This window comes from Coregonus lavaretus, assembly GCF_964263955.1.
Source record: "Coregonus lavaretus genome assembly, contig: HAP1_SCAFFOLD_4581, whole genome shotgun sequence".
Classification (NCBI taxonomy): domain Eukaryota; kingdom Metazoa; phylum Chordata; class Actinopteri; order Salmoniformes; family Salmonidae; genus Coregonus; species Coregonus lavaretus.
Window position 1 is genome coordinate 26,774 of NW_028157955.1, and position 20,087 is coordinate 46,860.

The 20,087-nt window shown below is 46.4% G+C and overlaps 1 protein-coding gene across 1 annotated transcript; it reads right to left on the reverse strand.

The window, feature by feature from the left end:
• Nucleotides 1-5,459: 5,459 nt before the first annotated feature.
• On the reverse strand, nt 5,460-16,554 carry LOC311124606 (receptor expression-enhancing protein 3-like). The gene is made up of 3 exons (XM_084198720.1): nt 16,359-16,554; nt 9,596-9,732; nt 5,460-7,071 (listed from the first exon to the last, which is right to left on the reverse strand). Exons 1-3 carry the CDS (start codon nt 16,477-16,479, stop codon nt 6,997-6,999), a joined length of 333 nt encoding a protein of 110 aa, XP_084054846.1. The 5' UTR covers nt 16,480-16,554; the 3' UTR covers nt 5,460-6,996.
• Nucleotides 16,555-20,087: the final 3,533 nt, after the last annotated feature.

Below are 20,087 nucleotides of genomic sequence, written 5' to 3' on the forward strand. Positions count from 1 at the left end.
CTCATTATAACGATCGTGACAACGAGCTGAGATTAGGAGCACACTCTTAAAGGGAGTGCTCCTAATCTCAGTTTGTTACCTGTATAAAAGACACCTGTCCACAGAAGCAATCAATCAATCAGATTCCAAACTCTCCACCATGGCCAAGACCCAAGAGCTCTCCAAGGATGTCAGGGACAAGATTGTAGACCTACACAAGGCTGGAATGGGCTACAAGACCATCGCCAAGCAGCTTGGTGAGAAGGTGACAACAGTTGGTGCGATTATTCGCAAATGGAAGAAACACAAAAGACCTGTCAGTCTCCCTCGGCCTGGGGCTCCATGCAAGATCTCACCTCGTGGAGTTGCAATGATCATGAGAACGGTGAGGAATCAGCCCAGAACTACACGGGAGGATCTTGTCAATGATCTCAAGGCAGCTGGGACCATAGTCACCAAGAAAACAATTGGTAACACACTATGCCGTGAAGGACTGAAATCCTGCAGCGCCCGCAAGGTCCCCCTGCTCAAGAAAGCACATATACAGGGCCGTCTGAAGTTTGCCAATGAACATCTGAATGATTCAGAGGAGAACTAGGTGAAAGTGTTGTGGTCAGATGAGACCAAAATGGAGCTCTTTGGCATCAACTCAACTCGCCGTGTTTGGAGGAGGACGAATGCTGCCTATGACCCCAAGAACACCATCCCCACCGTCAAACATGGAGGTGGATTATACATGGAGGTGCATTATGCTTTGGGGGTGTTTTTCTGCTAAGGGGACGGGACAACTTCACCGCATCAAAGGGACGATGGACGGGGCCATGTACCGTCAAATCTAGGGTGAGAACCTCATTCCCTCAGCCAGGGCATTGAAAATGGGTCGTGGATGGGTATTCCAGCATGACAATGACCCAAAACACACGGCCAAGGCAACAAAGGAGTAGCTCAAGAAGAAGCACATTAAGGTCCTGGAGTGGCCAAGCCAGTCTCCAGACCTTAATCCCATAGAAAATCTGTGGAGGGAGCTGAAGGTTCGAGTTTCCAAACGTCAGCCTCGAAACCTTAATGACTTGGAGAAGATCTGCAAAGAGGAGTGGGACAAAATCCCTCCTGAGATGTGTGCAAACCTGGTGGCCAACTACAAGAAACGTCTGACCTCTGTGATTGCCAACAAGGGTTTTGCCACCAAGTACTAAGTCATGTTTTGCAGAGGGGTCAAATACTTATTTCCCTCATTAAAATGCAAATCAATTTATAACATTTCTGACATGCGTTTTTCTGGAGTTTTTTGTTGTTATTCTGTCTCTCACTGTTCAAATAAACCTACCATTAAAATTATAGACTGATCATGTCTTTGTCAGTGGGCAAACTTACAACATCAGCAGGGGATCAAATACTTTTTTCCCTCACAGTACTTATTATGGACACAGTATGCTTTACATTAGTTATCTTGTTGTTATTAGTTGTTGTTAGTTGTTATTAGTCCCATCCTTCAGCTCCATTCAACACCTCCCATCTATCTCTTAACACCATCCATATTGGATCTCTATTTGCCATATATTTTTCAACTGGTCCTCTGTAGCTCAATTGGTACAGCATGGCGCTTGATCCCCGGGACCACCCATACGTAAAAATGTATGCGCACATGACTGTAAGTCGCTTTGGATAAAAGCGTCTGCTAAATGGCATATTATTATTATTATTATTATTATTATGTCTTACAAAAGTTCTGAACCTTTCTATTCTCATTGTTTCTACATATAGTAAATTGAAAAAAAACATTTTTGCTAAAATAATTATTATATTATTGATCGATTGACTATGACTTTTCAGATCACCCAGTAGTGCTATCTTCAGGGTTAGCTCCAGGTAAATATTGCAATCCTTTGGCCATTCCTGGACCTGTGTCCAAAAACAAGCTACAAATAGACAGTACCAAAACTAATGATCTAATGATTCTGTCTCTTCGCAGACAGTGGGGTTACTGGCAGGGCAGATATGAGAGGACAGGAAGGGTGACTGGGACATGGTTTAGGAAAACAACCCTCTGTATGATTAAAGAATGGTCCCTCCTCATCCCTACGTCCCCCAGAGCACCACAGTTCAGCCTCAAACACTGTCTGTCCCCAATGGCACCCTATTCCCTATGGGAAACCCTACGGCCCATGGTCCAAACTACTACACTACGTAGGGAATAGGCCAGAGAGCCAATAGAGAGGCCAGAACAGGGAACACAGTGAAGTCAGGTGGTCATCTGTCTTACAGTGGCATTCATCATGTCAACACTGATCACACTGACTCTGGTACCACACTGCTATTCATCATGTCAACACTGATCACACTGACTCTGGTCCCACACTGCTATTCATCATGTCAACACTGACTCTGGTACCACACTGCTATTCATCATGTCAACACTGACTCTGGTCCCACACTGCTATTCATCATGTCAACACTGACTCTGGTCCCACACTGCTATTCATCATGTCAACACTGACTCTGGTCCCACACTGCTATTCATCATGTCAACACTGACTCTGGTCCCACACTGCTATTCATCATGTCAACACTGACTCTGGTCCCACACTGCTATTCATCATGTCAACACTGACTCTGGTCCCACACTGCTATTCATCATGTCAACACTGACTCTGGTACCACACTGCTATTCATCATGTCAACACTGACTCTGGTCCCACACTGCTATTCATCATGTCAACACTGACTCTGGTCCCACACTGCTATTCATCATGTCAACACTGACTCTGGTCCCACACTGCTAGTCTATCACACAGCTGTGAACAACACTTTCATTGAACCTCTTCTTTACTAATCTTATTCTGCTGTTGATCGTATATCACCCTCTACTTTAAACTTCAGCGACAATCAACACTCCTTCTAAACAAGTGGTGGATGTGTTTTAGTAACTAACAGTATTTACTAAATCATTGATTGTTCATCTGAATGAACTGATTTAGTGAACATTAACTCATGGCATGATATTGCCATAATCTTAAAAAGTAAATATAGTTACCTGCAGCATGCACAATATTAATAATATTACTCTGTCTATGAAATCCAGTGAATGTTATTCAAACTATGTCCAAATGTGTTTCAGGTCTAGTTGGTGTGCTATGTGAAATTTGGAATTCCAAAATTAGATAAACTTTAGTTGCCTTGAATACCGAAGTCCTCTCTTTTCTGATTCTATGTTCCACAGCGACCCCTGGTGGAAGCAATTAGAAATGAAATCCGGGGAATGAAATCCGTCGTGACTGCAGTGAAGAGAACTGGCCAGAGGAGGGCACTTACTTCCCAGTAATAACAACCAAGGATGACAGGTGAACAAAGGAATAGACACAATAAAAATAAAAATAATAATATATACATATTAACAACTGTGGCAATGTCCATTGGGTAGGAAGACCATGGGAGCATTTGGGACAGCCAATAAGACATGATCCTCCGTTTCCCGTTCTCTCTCATTATTGGTTTGTTCCTCCTGGAGGAATAAGGGACACTTTTGGTCGGCTGTTATCTTGTAACAATCATTTCAAGTGTGCCAGAATGATCACTATTATAATTATAATGTATTCTACTGTGCCAGTCAGCACCTGAACATATTAGACCTAACAACACGTTGAGTCAGACATCGGCAGCAGAAAGCTTTTAAAAACACAGGTTCAAAATTAGACCACTGCTCAAGGCACAACTGGTACATCCAACAATATTAGGACCATCATCTCGTACTCAAACTCCTCCAAACATCATCCTCAGAACATTGAGTTCAAGGAGTTCACACGTTAAATGTGTTCAGTGTGAGTTTCTGATGAACCTCAAGGCAAGCCTATAACAGCAGCCTTCACGCTGTTGTTACCATGACAACCCTCTAAACCCAGAACATGAGGATCCCCATCCTGTATACCAGTGGTACTCCAGAACTATTTCAGAAGGTCCGGTCACACACATTTCCCAGGTGGCAAAGGTCCGGATGGATATAGTCGTTTATCGTCGCGGTAACAAACCCCCCACCTCACAACCTATGACCCCAAACTGTTCAAACTATTCACAGCCCTCTTGTTGGCAGAGACAACGTTTTCTTTTCTTTTTTAAACGAATTTCCTGTAATTCTCCACATTCTACCATGTCTTATGTGTGTTTATATGATACCAGGGGTCGAAGCCCGATCAAGTTGACCCCGTTCTCCTGATTGATCAGACTGTCAGACTGTCTCTGGACCAGTCTCTCCTGATAGATCAGACTGTCTCTGGACCAGTCTCTCTATAGATCAGACTGTCTCTGGACCAGTCTCTCCTGATAGATCAGACTGTCTCTGGACCAGTCTCTCTATAGATCAGACTGTCTCTGGACCAGTCTCTCCTGATAGATCAGACTGTCTCTGGACCAGTCTCTCCTGATAGATCAGACTGTCTCTGGACCAGTCTCTCCTATAGATCAGACTGTCTCTGGACCAGTCTCTCTATAGATCAGACTGTCTCTGGACCAGTCTCTCCTGATTGATCAGACTGTCTCTGGACCTGTCTCTCCTATAGATCAGACTGTCTCTGGACCTGTCTCTCCTATAGATCAGACTGTCTCTGGACCAGTCTCTCCTATAGATCAGACTGTCTCTGGACCAGTCTCTCCTGATAGATCAGACTGTCTCTGGACCAGTCTCTCCTGACAGATCAGACGGTCTCTGGACCAGTCTCTCCTATAGATCAGACTGTCTCTGGACCAGTCTCTCCTGATAGGTCAGACTGTCTCTGGACCAGTCTCTCTATAGATCAGACTGTCTCTGGACCAGTCTCTCCTGATAGATCAGACTGTCTCTGGACCAGTCTCTCTATAGATCAGACTGTCTCTGGACCAGTCTCTCCTGATAGATCAGACTGTCTCTGGACCAGTCTCTCTATAGATCAGACTGTCTCTGGACCAGTCTCCCCTGATTGATCAGACTGTCTCTGGACCAGTCTCTCCTGATTGATCAGACTGTCTCTGGACCAGTCTCTCCTGATTGATCAGACTGTCTCTGGACCAGTCTCTCCTGATTGATCAGACTGTCTCTGGACCAGTCTCTCCTGATAGATCAGACTGTCTCTGGACCAGTCTCTCTATAGATCTGACTGTCTCTGGACCAGTCTCTCTATAGATCAGACTGTCTCTGGACCTGTCTCTCCTATAGATCAGACTGTCTCTGGACCTGTCTCTCTATAGATCAGACTGTCTCTGGACCAGTCTCTCCTGATTGATCAGACTGTCTCTCCTATAGATCAGGCCGGGAGGGTTTCCTTATGTGATTGTGGTCTGACCTTAGAATGTCTGTCATCATTTACGGTCATGACCGCATTGTTGGGAAACATTTAGTAAGTAAGTATTTCCCTGTAATCAGAGGAATCCCTGTCAGCTGTTGTTGATTGGCAGTAATGTATTATATTATATTGTTGCCATTGTTTTATTGAAAATCACATGACACGATCAAAGTTTAATTACTCTGCAAACTTTATTCAGACATTTTTGCATAATTTATTTACAGCACCCCTTTCATACACTCCCACACGAACCAGACCTACATCACTGGTTTAGTAAATAAAGCTTTGGTATTAATAGGTTTCATCATGTGGTTAAAGCTTCCCAGAGCGCAGCAGGGAACATTCTAAAACTGAGATGACATCAAAGCATTACAAAAGGTCATAGGTTTGGAAGAATGTGCAAAAGGTTGGTTATAAAAAAAACGTTGTTCCAAAGCTAACAGGAAATGCAGTCATTCAAACTGGACAGGCAAGTTACAGTCAACACAAACAAACATACCTCAACATTGTGTGCATCCCAAATGGCACCCTATATAGTGCACTACTTTAGACCAGAGCCCATAGGGTAGTGCACTGTATAAGGGAATAGGGTGCCATTTGGGACAGCCTATAAGACACGATCCTCCGTTCCCGTTCTCTCTCCTTATTGGTTTGTTCCTCCTGGAGGAATAAGGGACACTTTTGGTCGGCTGTTATCTTGTAACAATCTTTTCAAGTGTGCCAGAATTATCACTATTATAATTATAATGTATTCTACTATTTAAATTTTCTAAACTCAAAATACAACGTCTGCAAGGCAGCATATGACAAAATAAAGCTAAATTAAATATATAACCCGCCCCCAAAAATTAAGAATTGCAACAGTAGAAATACTAAAAGTCCACATCAGCACCTAAAAACAACTATTTTATTCCAGAAACTAAGACCCATGCAACAAAAACACTTCTAACTAAAGACAGAGAAAACCTTAAGATTATTTCTATACAGCTGGCGCTGTATGACACTTTAAATACACACACAGTAAGAATAATGAAATAAATATGAGTTGATATATGGTTCATTAAAAAGACGGATGCTCCCATCAGGAAGAGAAGAATAGACCCAGGACAGTTTAAAAACATCTGGAGAACAGTTCCTCAGCACCGTTCTCCAGAGAATGACGGAGAACAGTTCCTCAGCACCGTTCTCCAGAGAATGACGGAGAACAGTTCCTCAGCACCGTTCTCCAGAGAATGACGGAGAACAGTTCCTCAGCACCGTTCTCCAGAGAATGACGGAGAACAGTTCCTCAGCACCGTTCTCCAGAGAATGACGGAGAACAGTTCCTCAGCACCGTTCTCCAGAGAATGACGGAGAACAGTTCCTCAGCACCGTTCTCCAGAGAATGACGGAGAACAGTTCCTCAGCACCGTTCTCCAGAGAATGACGGAGAACAGTTCCTCAGCACCGTTCTCCAGAGAATGACGGAGAACAGTTCCTCAGCACCGTTCTCCAGAGAATGACTGCGTACTGTCAGCAGCCAGGCACTGACGGATGTTGGAGTTGTCAATAGATCTTCCTGAAGTGTTGACTGATTTTGTGATCTATTCCCTTTAGAATACACTACCTTTGGGCCAGGGCCCAGAGTGCTCTGGTCAACAGTAGTGCACTATATAAGGAAAAGGGTGGTGTTTGGGCCACATCCATGCTTCTCCTGGAGTGTTCATTACATTGCAGTGTAGGTCGAAGCACTCAGACCTTGCCTTCGTTTCCCTTTGATCTTCAGAGATCCATAACGGGCCTGTTGGAAAGAACACATTGGTTATTATTAGAAAACAAAGCCACCCTCATTAGACTGGTACAACTCTGACCTCGTTAATATACTACAACAAGCATCACAGACCCTTTCAAAAAGACTGAAGACGCTTTCATATACTGCAGACCAGTGGTCACCAACCTTTTCTCTGTCTAGATCCCTTTCATATACTGCAGACCAGTGGTCACCAACCTTTTCTCTGTCTAGATCCCTTTCATATACTGCAGACCAGTGGTCACCAACCTTTTCTCTGTCTAGATCCCTTTCATATACTGCAGACCAGTGGTCACCAACCTTTTCTCTGTCTAGATCCCTTTCATATACTGCAGACCAGTGGTCACCAACCTTTTCTCTGTCTAGATCCCTTTCATATACTGCAGACCAGTGGTCACCAACCTTTTCTCTGTCTAGATCCCTTTCATATACTGCAGACCAGTGGTCACCAACCTTTTCTCTGTCTAGATCCCTTTCATATACTGCAGACCAGTGGTCACCAACCTTTTCTCTGTCTAGATCCCTTTCATAGTCACAAAGCAAGCAGAGCTCTACCACTCAGGTTTTTAAAAAACATTACTTAAAATGTAACATGAACCTAATAAAAACAGTACTGTAGGAATGAGGTTCATGCAGTAGGCCTAATACATTATCACAGCATATTGGCTATATGCCTGGCCTGCCAGTATAGTTATTCTCAGACCATATTATATTTCACAACTTGAGCTTTGATAACAAAACAGATCAGTTGGTGTATTACTTGCGAGGCACAGTTGAGAATAAATTGAAATAATTATCTTGTTTATTTTACTGGACTGATGGTACCTGCATCTGATGGTCATGGTGCTTTCAAGACAACTGGGAACTGTCAAGAAAACGAGGTCAGATCATGACGTCATGATCTTTACGTTGGAAAGTCGGAGCTCTAGAAAGATGCCTGAGTTGGATGACTGTTCGAAACGGTTTTTCCCCAGTCGGATCTAGTTTTTCTCTGGGTTCCCAGTTGTCTTGAAGGCAGGGCTATAGATACCCTTGGCTCCACAGTCATTGCAGCTGCAGTCGAATGGAAGTAGGGAGAAGCCTGTTTGATGTTTTTTAACAGTGCTGAATAAAAACAAACATGAACTCAGTCATAAAAACAGCAGCTCTTTGCTGTATTCTTTGACAGTCTCACTCTGGTTTTGAAGTCTCATGTAGGCTAGTATCAAACTTTGCTGGAAGCTGTAGGCACGGTGACGTGAGCTATCCGATTGGCCAGCGCAGTAGCCACACTCGATTTAGCTACAGATCTCCTGGTCTGCTGGGTAGGCGGACTTAAGACTTCTCAGAGAAATGAAAAAGGTTCAAAGTGGGAACACTTTGCCTACCTGGTGCACAGGGCTTCTGAATCAAGTTCACCTACCGCCAACAGGGCTTCTGAATCAAGGTCACCTACCGCCAACAGGGCTTCTGAATCAAGGTCACCTACCGCCAACAGGGCTTCTGAATCAAGGTCACCTACCGCCAACAGGGCTTCTGAATCAAGGTCACCTACCGCCAACAGGGCTTCTGAATCAAGGTCACCTACCGCCAACAGGGCTTCTGAATCAAGGTCACCTACCGCCAACAGGGCTTCTGAACCAAGGTCACCTACCGCCAACAGGGCTTCTGAACCAAGGTCACCTACCGCCAACAGGGCTTCTGAACCAAGGTCACCTACCGCCAACAGGGCTTCTGAACCAAGGTCACCTACCGCCAACAGGGCTTCTGAATCAAGGTCACCTACCGCCAACAGGGCTTCTGAATCAAGGTCACCTACCGCCAACAGGGCTTCTGAATCAAGGTCACCTACCGCCAACAGGGCTTCTGAACCAAGGTCACCTACCGCCAACAGGGCTTCTGAACCAAGGTCACCTACCGCCAACAGGGCTTCTGAACCAAGGTCACCTACTGCCAACAGCACAACACCAATAATAAGAAAAGGAGCATACGTCTTCATCGTTGGCTTTCTACAGAAATGTTTGGTGATGGACCGGTTGGTGACCACTGCATTAGAGACCTAGTATTTATCCATATCAGAACCAGAGGAGAGTAGCCGCAGACGCACATCTTTACGGGCTTTAGAGTGTGTTATATTCAGACTTACATCTTTACAGGCTTCAGAGTGTGTTATATTCAGACTTACATCTTTACAGGCTTCAGAGTGTGTTATATTCAGACTTACATCTTTACAGGCTTTAGAGTGTGTTATATTCAGACTTACATCTTTACAGGCTTTAGAGTGTGTTATATTCAGACTTACATCTTTACAGGCTTCAGAGTGTGTTATATTCAGACTTACATCTTTACAGCCTTTAGAGTGTGTTATATTCAGACTTACATCTTTACAGGCTTCAGAGTGTGTTATATTCAGACTTACATCTTTACAGGCTTCAGAGTGTGTTATATTCAGACTTACATCTTTACAGGCTTCAGAGTGTGTTATATTCAGACTTACATCTTTACAGGCTTCAGAGTGTGTTATATTCAGACTTACATCTTTACGGGCTTTAGAGCGCATGATCTTGACACTCTGGGACCTCCTCAGACCTCTCTGGGTGACAGCCTCGTCCTCTGAGAAAAGTTGTTCCCCCTCCTCATCTGTCCTGTCCTCCTGCTCGTAGGCATAGTACTCTGGGGAGACATGTCCACATTAGTTAGGCATAGTACTCTGGGGAGACATGTCCACATTAGTTAGGCATAGTACTCTGGGGAGACATGTCCACATTAGTTAGGCATAGTACTCTGGGGAGACATGTCCACATTAGTTAGGCATAGTACAACTGAAACAGAAGCATGTTAACTTGGTCTTCTGAGCTGACTCCTAGGTCCTTATGGTAGAAGTGCTGTGTCAAAAGGGGACTGACTGACTGCTGTGTTGGAGAGAGACAGGCCACCTGGGGACAAAGCCCCTCACTGGGGCTGAATTCCACAGCTAAGGCCACACAACAACCAATGGTGTCATCCACTGACAGATTCCTATAACATACACTACATGACCAACAGTATGTAGATACTGCAGGCCATTCAGGTTCTTCCACACTGACCTCCACAAACCATTTCTGTATGGACCTCACTTTGTGCACAGGGGCATTGTCATGCTGAAACAGGAAAGGGCCTTCCCCAAACTGTTGCCACAAAGTTGGAAGCACAGAATCGTCTAGAATGTCATTGTATGCTGTTGCATTAAGATTTCCCTTCACTGGAACTAAGGGGCCTAGCCCAAACCATGAAAAACAGCCCCAGACCATTATTCCTCCTCCACCAAACTTTACAGTTGGCACTACGCATTGGGGCAGGAAGCGTTCTCCTGGCATCTGTCAAACCCAGATTCGTCCATCGGACTGCCAGATGGTGAAGCATGCATGATTCATCACTCCAGAGAACGCGTTTCCACTGCTCCAGAGTCCAATGGCGGCGAGCTTTACACCACTCCAGCTGACGCTTGGCATTGCGCATGTTGATGTTAGGCTTGTATGCGGCTGCTTGGCCATGGAAACCCACTTCATGAAGCGCAGATGAATCCTATAACAGTGCCATGTTGAAAGTCACTGAGCTCTTCAGTAAGGCCATTCAACTGCCAGTGTTTGTCTATGGAGATTGCATGGCGGTGTGCTCGATTTTATACACCTGTCAGCAACGGGTGTGGCTGAAATAGCCGAATCCACTAATTTGAAGGGGTGTCCACATACTTTTGTATCTATAGTGTATGTTGTGGTTAGCTGATACTTAAAATACCTTCCCAGGCATTGTCAGATCTTGCAGGCGTCAGCAACATCTACGCTCTGGAACGCGGACTGGGTCTCTCTTGTCACAGAGGACATGTGACCAGTCATGTGACCAGCCATGGGACCAGCAGCTCTCAGCTCTGCTGAGCTGGCTCTCTGAGTGGGGGGGTCTGTGCTGCGGTGTGTGGTGTCAGAGCCACAGTGGGCTGGGGGAGGGAAGGGGGGGGGGGAGGGAAGGGGGGGGGAGTGTGGAACAGCTGCTGCCCCATGCCCTGCTGGTCTCAGGCTGATGGACACCAAGAGAGAACCCCCACCACCATAACCACTGCTAACTAACTGGGGCTATTCTGTTCTGTAATATCATCACTGTGCTATGACCACTACTAGCTGACTGGGGCAATTCTGTTCTGTAATATCATCACTGTGCTATGACCACTACTAACTGACTGGGGCAATTCTGTTCTGTGCTGTGAGTCACGACAGCTGACATTCTACCAGCCTCCACCAGGGGGCAGCAGTAACATTCTACCAGCCTCCACCAGGGGGCAGCAGTAACATTCTACCAGCCTCCACCAGGGGGCAGCAGTAACATTCTACCAGCCTCCACCAGGGGGCAGCAGTAACATTCTACCAGCCTCCACCAGGGGGCAGCAGTAACATTCTACCAGCCTCCACCAGGGGGCGGCAGTAACACAGTAACAGACTCTATACCTCCTCTCCTTTGTTCCTGTAGCTGCAGCTCGTCACATCTGCTCTCCATTCTAGAAATATGACTGTTTCCTCAGGATCTGGAGCCACTATTAAATCTACAAGGCTATTTATACTTGTTTTAGGGTTTAAACTTTCTGCAACCTATGAGATATGTTTTTTATGCTAGCCTTCACACAGTCCAAGGCAAACTGGTATGTGTCATATGAAGCTATTGAGACCTATTGGTTGACAGTTGTTTTAGAAATACATCTAATTCTCCACATAAAGGATAATTTTCGTAGTATGAGAAGTGAGGAGCACATTCCATTCATTCCACCAATTATCTGTATCCCTTATTAGAATCTTTAATATCCTGCATCTGTCTTCTACAATACCTCTGACTGGTCACAGCTGAGCTAGCTGGCAGCACGCGACGCCAGCCCAGCCCAGCCCAGCCCAGCCCAGCCCAGCCCAGTCCAGCCCAGTCCAGCCCAGCCCAGCCCAGCCCAGCCCAGCCCAGCCCAGCCCAGCCCAGCCCAGCCCAGCGTGATGACAAGTAATGGGACTTTCCCTCCCTGAGAACAGAACCAACCAACCCCTCCCTGTACTGAGCCCGTCAGCCTGAGGAGAACAGAACCAACCAACCCCTCCCTGCACTGAGCCTGAGGAGAACAGAACCAACCAACCCCTCCCTGCACTGAGCCTGTCAGCCTGAGGAGAACAGAACCAACCAACCCCTCCCTGTACTGAGCCCGTCAGCCTGAGGAGAACAGAACCAACCAACCCCTCCCTGTACTGAGCCCGTCAGCCTGAGGAGAACAGAACCAACCAACCCCTCCCTGTACTGAGCCTGTCAGCCTGAGGAGAACAGAACCAACCAACCCCTCCCTGTACTGAGCCCGTCAGCCTGAGGAGAACAGAACCAACCAACCCCTCCCTGCACTGAGCCTGTCAGCCTGAGGAGAACAGAACCAACCAACCCCTCCCTGCACTGAGCCTGAGGAGAACAGAACCAACCAACCCCTCCCTGTACTGAGCCCGTCAGCCTGAGGAGAACAGAACCAACCAACCCCTCCCTGCACTGAGCCCGTCAGCCTGAGGAGAACAGAACCAACCAACCCCTCCCTGTACTGAGCCCGTCAGCCTGAGGAGAACAGAACCAACCAACCCCTCCCTGCACTGAGCCTGAGGAGAACAGAACCAACCAACCCCTCCCTGTACTGAGCCCGTCAGCCTGAGGAGAACAGAACCAACCAACCCCTCCCTGTACTGAGCCCGTCAGCCTGAGGAGAACAGAACCAACCAACCCCTCCCTGCACTGAGCCCGTCAGCCTGAGGAGAACAGAACCAACCAACCCCTCCCTCACTGAGCCTGAGGAGAACAGAACCAACCAACCCCTCCCTCACTGAGCCTGTCAGCCTGAGGAGAACAGAACCAACCAACCCCTCCCTCACTGAGCCTGTCAGCCTGAGGAGAACAGAACCAACCAACCCCTCCCTCACTGAGCCTGTCAGCCTGAGGAGAACAGAACCAACCAACCCCTCCCTCACTGAGCCTGTCAGCCTGAGGAGAACAGAACCAACCAACCCCTCCCCTCCCTGAGCCCGTCAGCCTGAGGAGAACAGAACCAACCAACCCCACCCTGCACTGAGCCCGTCAGCCTGAGGAGAACAATAGAACAGACCCAACCATGTATGTATCCTAAATAGCACCCTATTCCCTTTCCAGTGCACTAGTTTTGACCAGGGCCCAGAGGGAAGCCCATAGGACTCTGGCCAAAAGTAGTACACTATTTAGGGGATAGGATGCAATTTGGGATGCACACATTGGCTTCCTCCACTGACCACATCCTCTTTAAAAACAGCACAGGAAAACATATCCTGGATGAAGACCTAAAGGGTAAAGAACTAAAGGGTTTGAGGTGGTTTCTTCTTCAACTAAAAACTACAATTAACATGTCACTTAATCAGTTGACATTGACATCATTCCCTGGGGTTCTTTCTGCTCCCTCTTATAAAGCGCTTGGCATCTGAAAGCAGCTCTCTTTATGACGGCTTCATTCCAGACGAGATGAAATGACCTGGATGCTAGTGGAATGACCAACAGGGAGCGGAGGGAGGACAGGCATTAGCAGAGAGACGAGAGAGAGAGAGCAGAGAGCATCAGGTATTCTTCTCAGAGCCTGTCGATCACAGAGAGCATCAGGTATTCTTCTCAGAGCCTGTCGATCACAGAGAGCATCAGGTATTCTTCTCAGAGCCTGTCCATCACAGAGAGCATCAGGTATTCTTCTCAGAGCCTGTCCATCACAGAGAGCATCAGGTATTCTTCTCAGAGCCTGTCGATCACAGAGAGCATCAGGTATTCTTCTCAGAGCCTGTCCATCACAGAGAGCATCAGGTATTCTTCTCAGAGCCTGTCCATCACAGAGAGCATCAGGTATTCTTCTCAGAGCCTGTCCATCACAGAGAGCATCAGGTATTCTTCTCAGAGCCTGTCCATCACAGAGAGCATCAGGTATTCTTCTCAGAGCCTGTCCATCACAGAGAGCATCAGGTATTCTTCTCAGAGCCTGTCCATCACAGAGAGCATCAGGTATTCTTCTCAGAGCCTGTCCATCACAGAGAGATGTGGGTTTCATCTTCCGACGGCACGAAGCTGCGCCACTCCTTTAATGTAACAGAGCGAAGGGCGGAGAATAGAGACAAGGGGTGCAACCCAAATGGCAGCCTATTCCCTATATAGTGCACTGGTCACACTACATAGGAGTGCACTGGTCACACTACATAGGGAACAGGGTGCAGAATGTAACCAAGAACACATCTGTGCTTTCAGCTGGTCAGCAGGTCCAGTGTGTAATGTGATGGCCTTCAGATGGTCAGCAGGTCCAGTGTGACGGCCTTCAGATGGTCAGCAGGTCCAGTGTGTAATGTGACGGCCTTCAGATGGTCAGCAGGTCCAGTGTGTAATGTGATGGCCTCCAGATGGTCAGCTGGTCCAGTGTGTAATGTGATGGCCTTCAGATGGTCAGCAGGTCCAGTGTGTAATGTGATGGCCTCCAGATGGTCAGCAGGTCCAGTGTGACGGCCTTCAGATGGTCAGCAGGTCCAGTGTGTAATGTGATGGCCTCCAGATGGTCAGCAGGTCCAGTGTGTAATGTGATGGCCTTCAGCTGGTCCAGTGTGTAATGTGATGGCCTTCAGATGGTCAGCAGGTCCAGTGTGTAATGTGATGGCCTTCAGCTGGTCCAGTGTGTATTGTGACGGCCTTCAGATGGTCAGCAGGTCCAGTGTGTAATGTGACGGCCTTCAGATGGTCAGCAGGTCCAGTGTGTAATGTGATGGCCTTCAGATGGTCAGCAGGTCCAGTGTGTAATGTGATGGCCTTCAGATGGTCAGCAGGTCCAGTGTGTATTGTGACGGCCTTCAGCTGGTCATTATCCTGACTAAAATGATAATGTTGCATTCTTTCCAGTAGAAGTTAAACTATACTAGACAAATATATAAGACACATGTAAAGTGTTGGTCCCATGTTTCATGAGCTGAAATAAAACTTCTGCACAAACTGTCAGAAACCATCTCAGGGAAGCTCATTCTGCGTGCTCGTCGTCCTCACCAGGCTCTTGACCCGACTGCAGTTCAGTGTCGTAACCGACTGGGGTAATGGTATGGGCAGGCATAAGCTACGGACACCAACACAATAGCATTTTAATCGATGGCAATTTGAATGCACAGAGATACCATGACGAGATCCTGAGGCCCATTGTCGTGCCATTCATCCGCCGCCATCACCTCATGTTTCAGCATGATAATGCACGGCCCCATGTCGCAAGGACCTTTACACAATTCTTGGAAGCTGGAAAATGTCCCAGTTCTTCCATGGCCTGCATACTCAGACAGGTCACCCATTAAGCATGTTTGGGATACTCTGGGGAAAATACAATACATCACAAGAGTACCACTCTTCATATTTTCAAGCATTGTGGTGGCTGCGTCATGTTATGGGTATGCTTGTCATCGGCAAGGACTAGGGAGTTTTTCAAAAAAAGGAATGGAGCTAAGCACAGGCAAAATTCTAGAGGAAAACCTGGTTCAGTCTGCTTTCCACCAGACACTGGAAGATGAATTCACCTTTCAGCAGGACAATAACCTAAAACACAAGGCCAAATCTACACTGGAGTTGCTCACCAAGAAGACAGTGAATGTTCCTGAGTGGACGAGTTACAGTTTTGACTGAAATCTACTTGAAAATCTATGGCAAGACCTGAAAATGGTTGTGTAGCAATGATCAACAACCAATTTGACAGAGTTTGAAGAATTTAGAAAATAATAAAATGGGCAGATATTGTACAATCCAGGTGTGAAAGCTCTTAAGAGACTTGCCCAGAAACACTCACAGCTGTAATCGCTGCCAAAGGTGATTCTAACATGTATTGACTCAGGGGTGTGAATACTTATGTAAATGTTATATTTCAGTATTTCATTTGTAATACATTTGCTAAAAAATGTCTACAAACATTGACTTTGTCACTATGGGTATTGTGTGTAGATGGGAGAGGAACAAGTGAAGGGGTATGAATACTTTCTGAAGGCACTGGACCAGCATCCCAAATGGCACCCTATACCCTATAGAGTGCACTGCTTTTGACCAGGGCTCACAGGGAATAGGGTGAGCCAACCCATGTTGCTCAACACAGCTACAGCTATAGAGGATGTTTGAGGAAGGTGGAGACAGGAGTCTTACCGTGTCGTAACTGGATCCCCTTTGGATCAATGATTACCAGACAAGTGGAAGGTACTAGGGGAAAGGTTAATGTAAGGTGTGTGTGGACCACGTCATACCTGTTCTGTCGGTAGCGTCTGCGGTGAGAGCCCTCCTGCTCACGGCAGGGTTGCCGGCATGGGCTGTATAGATCTGATTGGCTGCTGCGTCGTCGAGGGGTATCTGGGTCAGGTCATGCATACTGAAGCTCCTCAGTTTCTCTGTGATGGCCCCCTGGCCCTACACACACACACACACACACACACACACACACACACACACAGTTAGTGTCATCACTCGGATAACACTGTCATCTAAAACGCCTCCCAACTCTCCACGTGACATCATGACTCCAGTATCTTACTGTGCTCTGACCCATACAGTAACATGCTGATGGAGTATATCTGTTTCTGGAAAACTACTACATAGGATCCATTTTCAGGAATCTATTTGCAGTGATTTCAAACAGCTTATGATAATGCAGAACCTTTTCCATAACCAAACTGAGGAACAGACAGGATGTGTACTATCATGAAGGGAACATTAGTGGTTAAATGATGTGTGTACAGCGCAGCTTGACAACAGAAAGACACCAAACGCCATAAAACTAAGGAAGTGAATCTGAATGATCTGAGGACTTTCTCCTCCATGCTGCAGTATAATAACTGTCATTATTACCTCAGAGGGCTGGCGTTAGTAGTGCTGGGTTCCTACAGACAGACAGCATGTCACACAGTATTGGTGGAAAGACAGATCAACACCACCGGTAGGACACAGTCAGGAGGACAGAGAGAGATCAACACCAACGTTAGGACACAGTCAGGAGGACAGAGAGAGATCAACACCAACGTTAGGACACAGTCAGGAGGACAGAGAGAGATCAACACCAACGTTAGGACACAGTCAGGAGGACAGGAAGACAGAGAGAGAGAGAGAGAGAGAGAGATCAACACCAACGTTAGGACACAGTCAGGAGGACAGGAAGACAGAGAGAGATCAACACCAACGTTAGGACACAGTCAGGAGGACAGGAAGACAGAGAGAGAGAGAGAGAAAGAGAGAGAGATCAACACCAACGTTAGGACACAGTCAGGAGGACAGGAAGACAGAGAGAGAGAGAGAGAGAGAGAGATCAACACCAACGTTAGGACACAGTCAGGAGGACAGGAAGACAGAGAGAGAGAGAGAGACAGAGAGATCAACACCAACGTTAGGACACAGTCAGGAGGACAGAAAAAAATAAGAGACTAGGAGGAGGAGGGGAAAAAGTAGAGCCATAGAAGATCTGATCAATGGGCTGGTTTAATACAGGCAGAGTAGAGCCATAGAAGGTCTGATCAACGGGCTGGTTTAATACAGGCAGAGTAGAGCCATAGAAGATCTGATCAATGGGCTGGTTTAATACAGGCAGAGTAGAGCCATAGAAGGTCTGATCAATGGGCTGGTTTAATACAGGCAGAGTAGAGCCATAGAAGGTCTGATCAATGGGCTGGTTTAATACAGGCAGAGTAGAGCCATAGAAGATCTGATCGATGGGCTGGTTTAATACAGGCAGAGTAGAGCCATAGAAGATCTGATCAATGGGCTGGTTTAATACAGGCAGAGTAGAGCCATAGAAGGTCTGATCAATGGGCTGGTTTAATACAGGCAGAGTAGAGCCATAGAAGATCTGATCAATGGGCTGGTTTAATACAGGCAGAGTAGAGCCATAGAAGATCTGATCAATGGGCTGGTTTAATACAGGCAGAGTAGAGCCATAGAAGATCTGATCAATGGGCTGGTTTAATACAGGCAGAGTAGAGCCATAGAAGGTCTGATCAATGGGCTGGTTTAATACAGGCAGAGTAGAGCCATAGAAGGTCTGATCAATGGGCTGGTTTAATACAGGCAGAGTAGAGCCATAGAAGGTCTGATCAATGGGCTGGTTTAATACAGGCAGAGTAGAGCCATAGAAGATCTGATCAATGGGCTGGTTTAATACAGGCAGAGTAGAGCCATAGAAGATCTGATCAATGGGCTGGTTTAATACAGGCAGAGTAGAGCCATAGAAGGTCTGATCAATGGGCTGGTTTAATACAGGCAGAGTAGAGCCATAGAAGGTCTGATCAATGGGCTGGTTTAATACAGACAGAGTAGAGCCATAGAAGGTCTGATCAATGGGCTGGTTTAATACAGGCAGAGTAGAGCCATAGAAGGTCTGATCAATGGGCTGGTTTAATACAGGCAGAGTAGAGCCATAGAAGATCTGATCAATGGGCTGGTTTAATACAGGCAGAGTAGAGCCATAGAAGGTCTGATCAATGGGCTGGTTTAATACAGGCAGAGTAGAGCCATAGAAGGTCTGATCAATGGGCTGGTTTAATACAGGCAGAGTAGAGCCATAGAATATCTGATCAATGGGCTGGTTTAATACAGGCAGAGTAGAGCCATAGAAGGTCTGATCAATGGGCTGGTTTAATACAGGCAGAGTAGAGCCATAGAAGGTCTGATCAATGGGCTGGTTTAATACAGGCAGAGTAGAGCCATAGAAGATCTGATCAATGGGCTGGTTTAATACAGGCAGAGTAGAGCCATAGAAGGTCTGATCAATGGGCTGGTTTAATACAGGCAGAGTAGAGCCATAGAAGGTCTGATCAATGGGCTGGTTTAATACAGGCAGAGTAGAGCCATAGAATATCTGATCAATGGGCTGGTTTAATACAGGCAGAGTAGAGCCATAGAAGGTCTGATCAATGGGCTGGTTTAATACAGGCAGAGTAGAGCCATAGAAGGTCTGATCAATGGGCTGGTTTAATACAGACAGAGTAGAGCCATAGAAGGTCTGATCAATGGGCTGGTTTAATACAGGCAGAGTAGAGCCATAGAAGATCTGATCAATGGGCTGGTTTAATACAGGCAGAGTAGAGCCATAGAAGATCTGATCAATGGGCTGGTTTAATAGAGGCAGAGTAGAGCCATAGAAGATCTGATCAATGGGCTGGTTTAATACAGGCAGAGTAGAGCCATAGAAGATCTGATCAATGGGCTGGTTTAATACAGGCAGAGTAGAGCCATAGAATATCTGATCAATGGGCTGGTTTAATAGAGGCAGAGTAGAGCCATAGAAGATCTGATCAATGGGCTGGTTTAATACAGGCAGAGTAGAGCCATAGAATATCTGATCAATGGGCTGGTTTAATACAGGCAGAGTAGAGCCATAGAAGATCTGATCAATGGGCTGGTTTAATACAGGCAGAGTAGAGCCATAGAAGGTCTGATCAATGGGCTGGTTTAATACAGGCAGAGTAGAACCATAGAAGATCTGATCAATGGGCTGGTTTAATACAGGCAGAGTAGAGCCATAGAAGATCTGATCAATGGGCTGGTTTAATACAGGCAGAGTAGAGCCATAGAAGATCTGATCAATGGGCTGGTTTAATAGAGGCAGAGTAGAGCCATAGAAGATCTGATCAATGGGCTGGTTTAATACAGGCAGAGTAGAGCCATAGAATATCTGATCAATGGGCTGGTTTAATACAGGCAGAGTAGAGCCATAGAAGATCTGATCAATGGGCTGGTTTAATACAGGCAGAGTAGAGCCATAGAAGGTCTGATCAATGGGCTGGTTTAATACAGGCAGAGTAGAGCCATAGAAGATCTGATCAATGGGCTGGTTTAATACAGGCAGAGTCGAGCCATAGAAGCTTTTTACAGAGAGAGAGGCTGCTGGATGCAGAGTCAAGGTTATACGCTGTCTCTGACTTTGTGTTGAGAGATAGGACATATAAAGGCAGCCTATTGTTGCTTTATCCAGGCCTGGGCTGATGCTC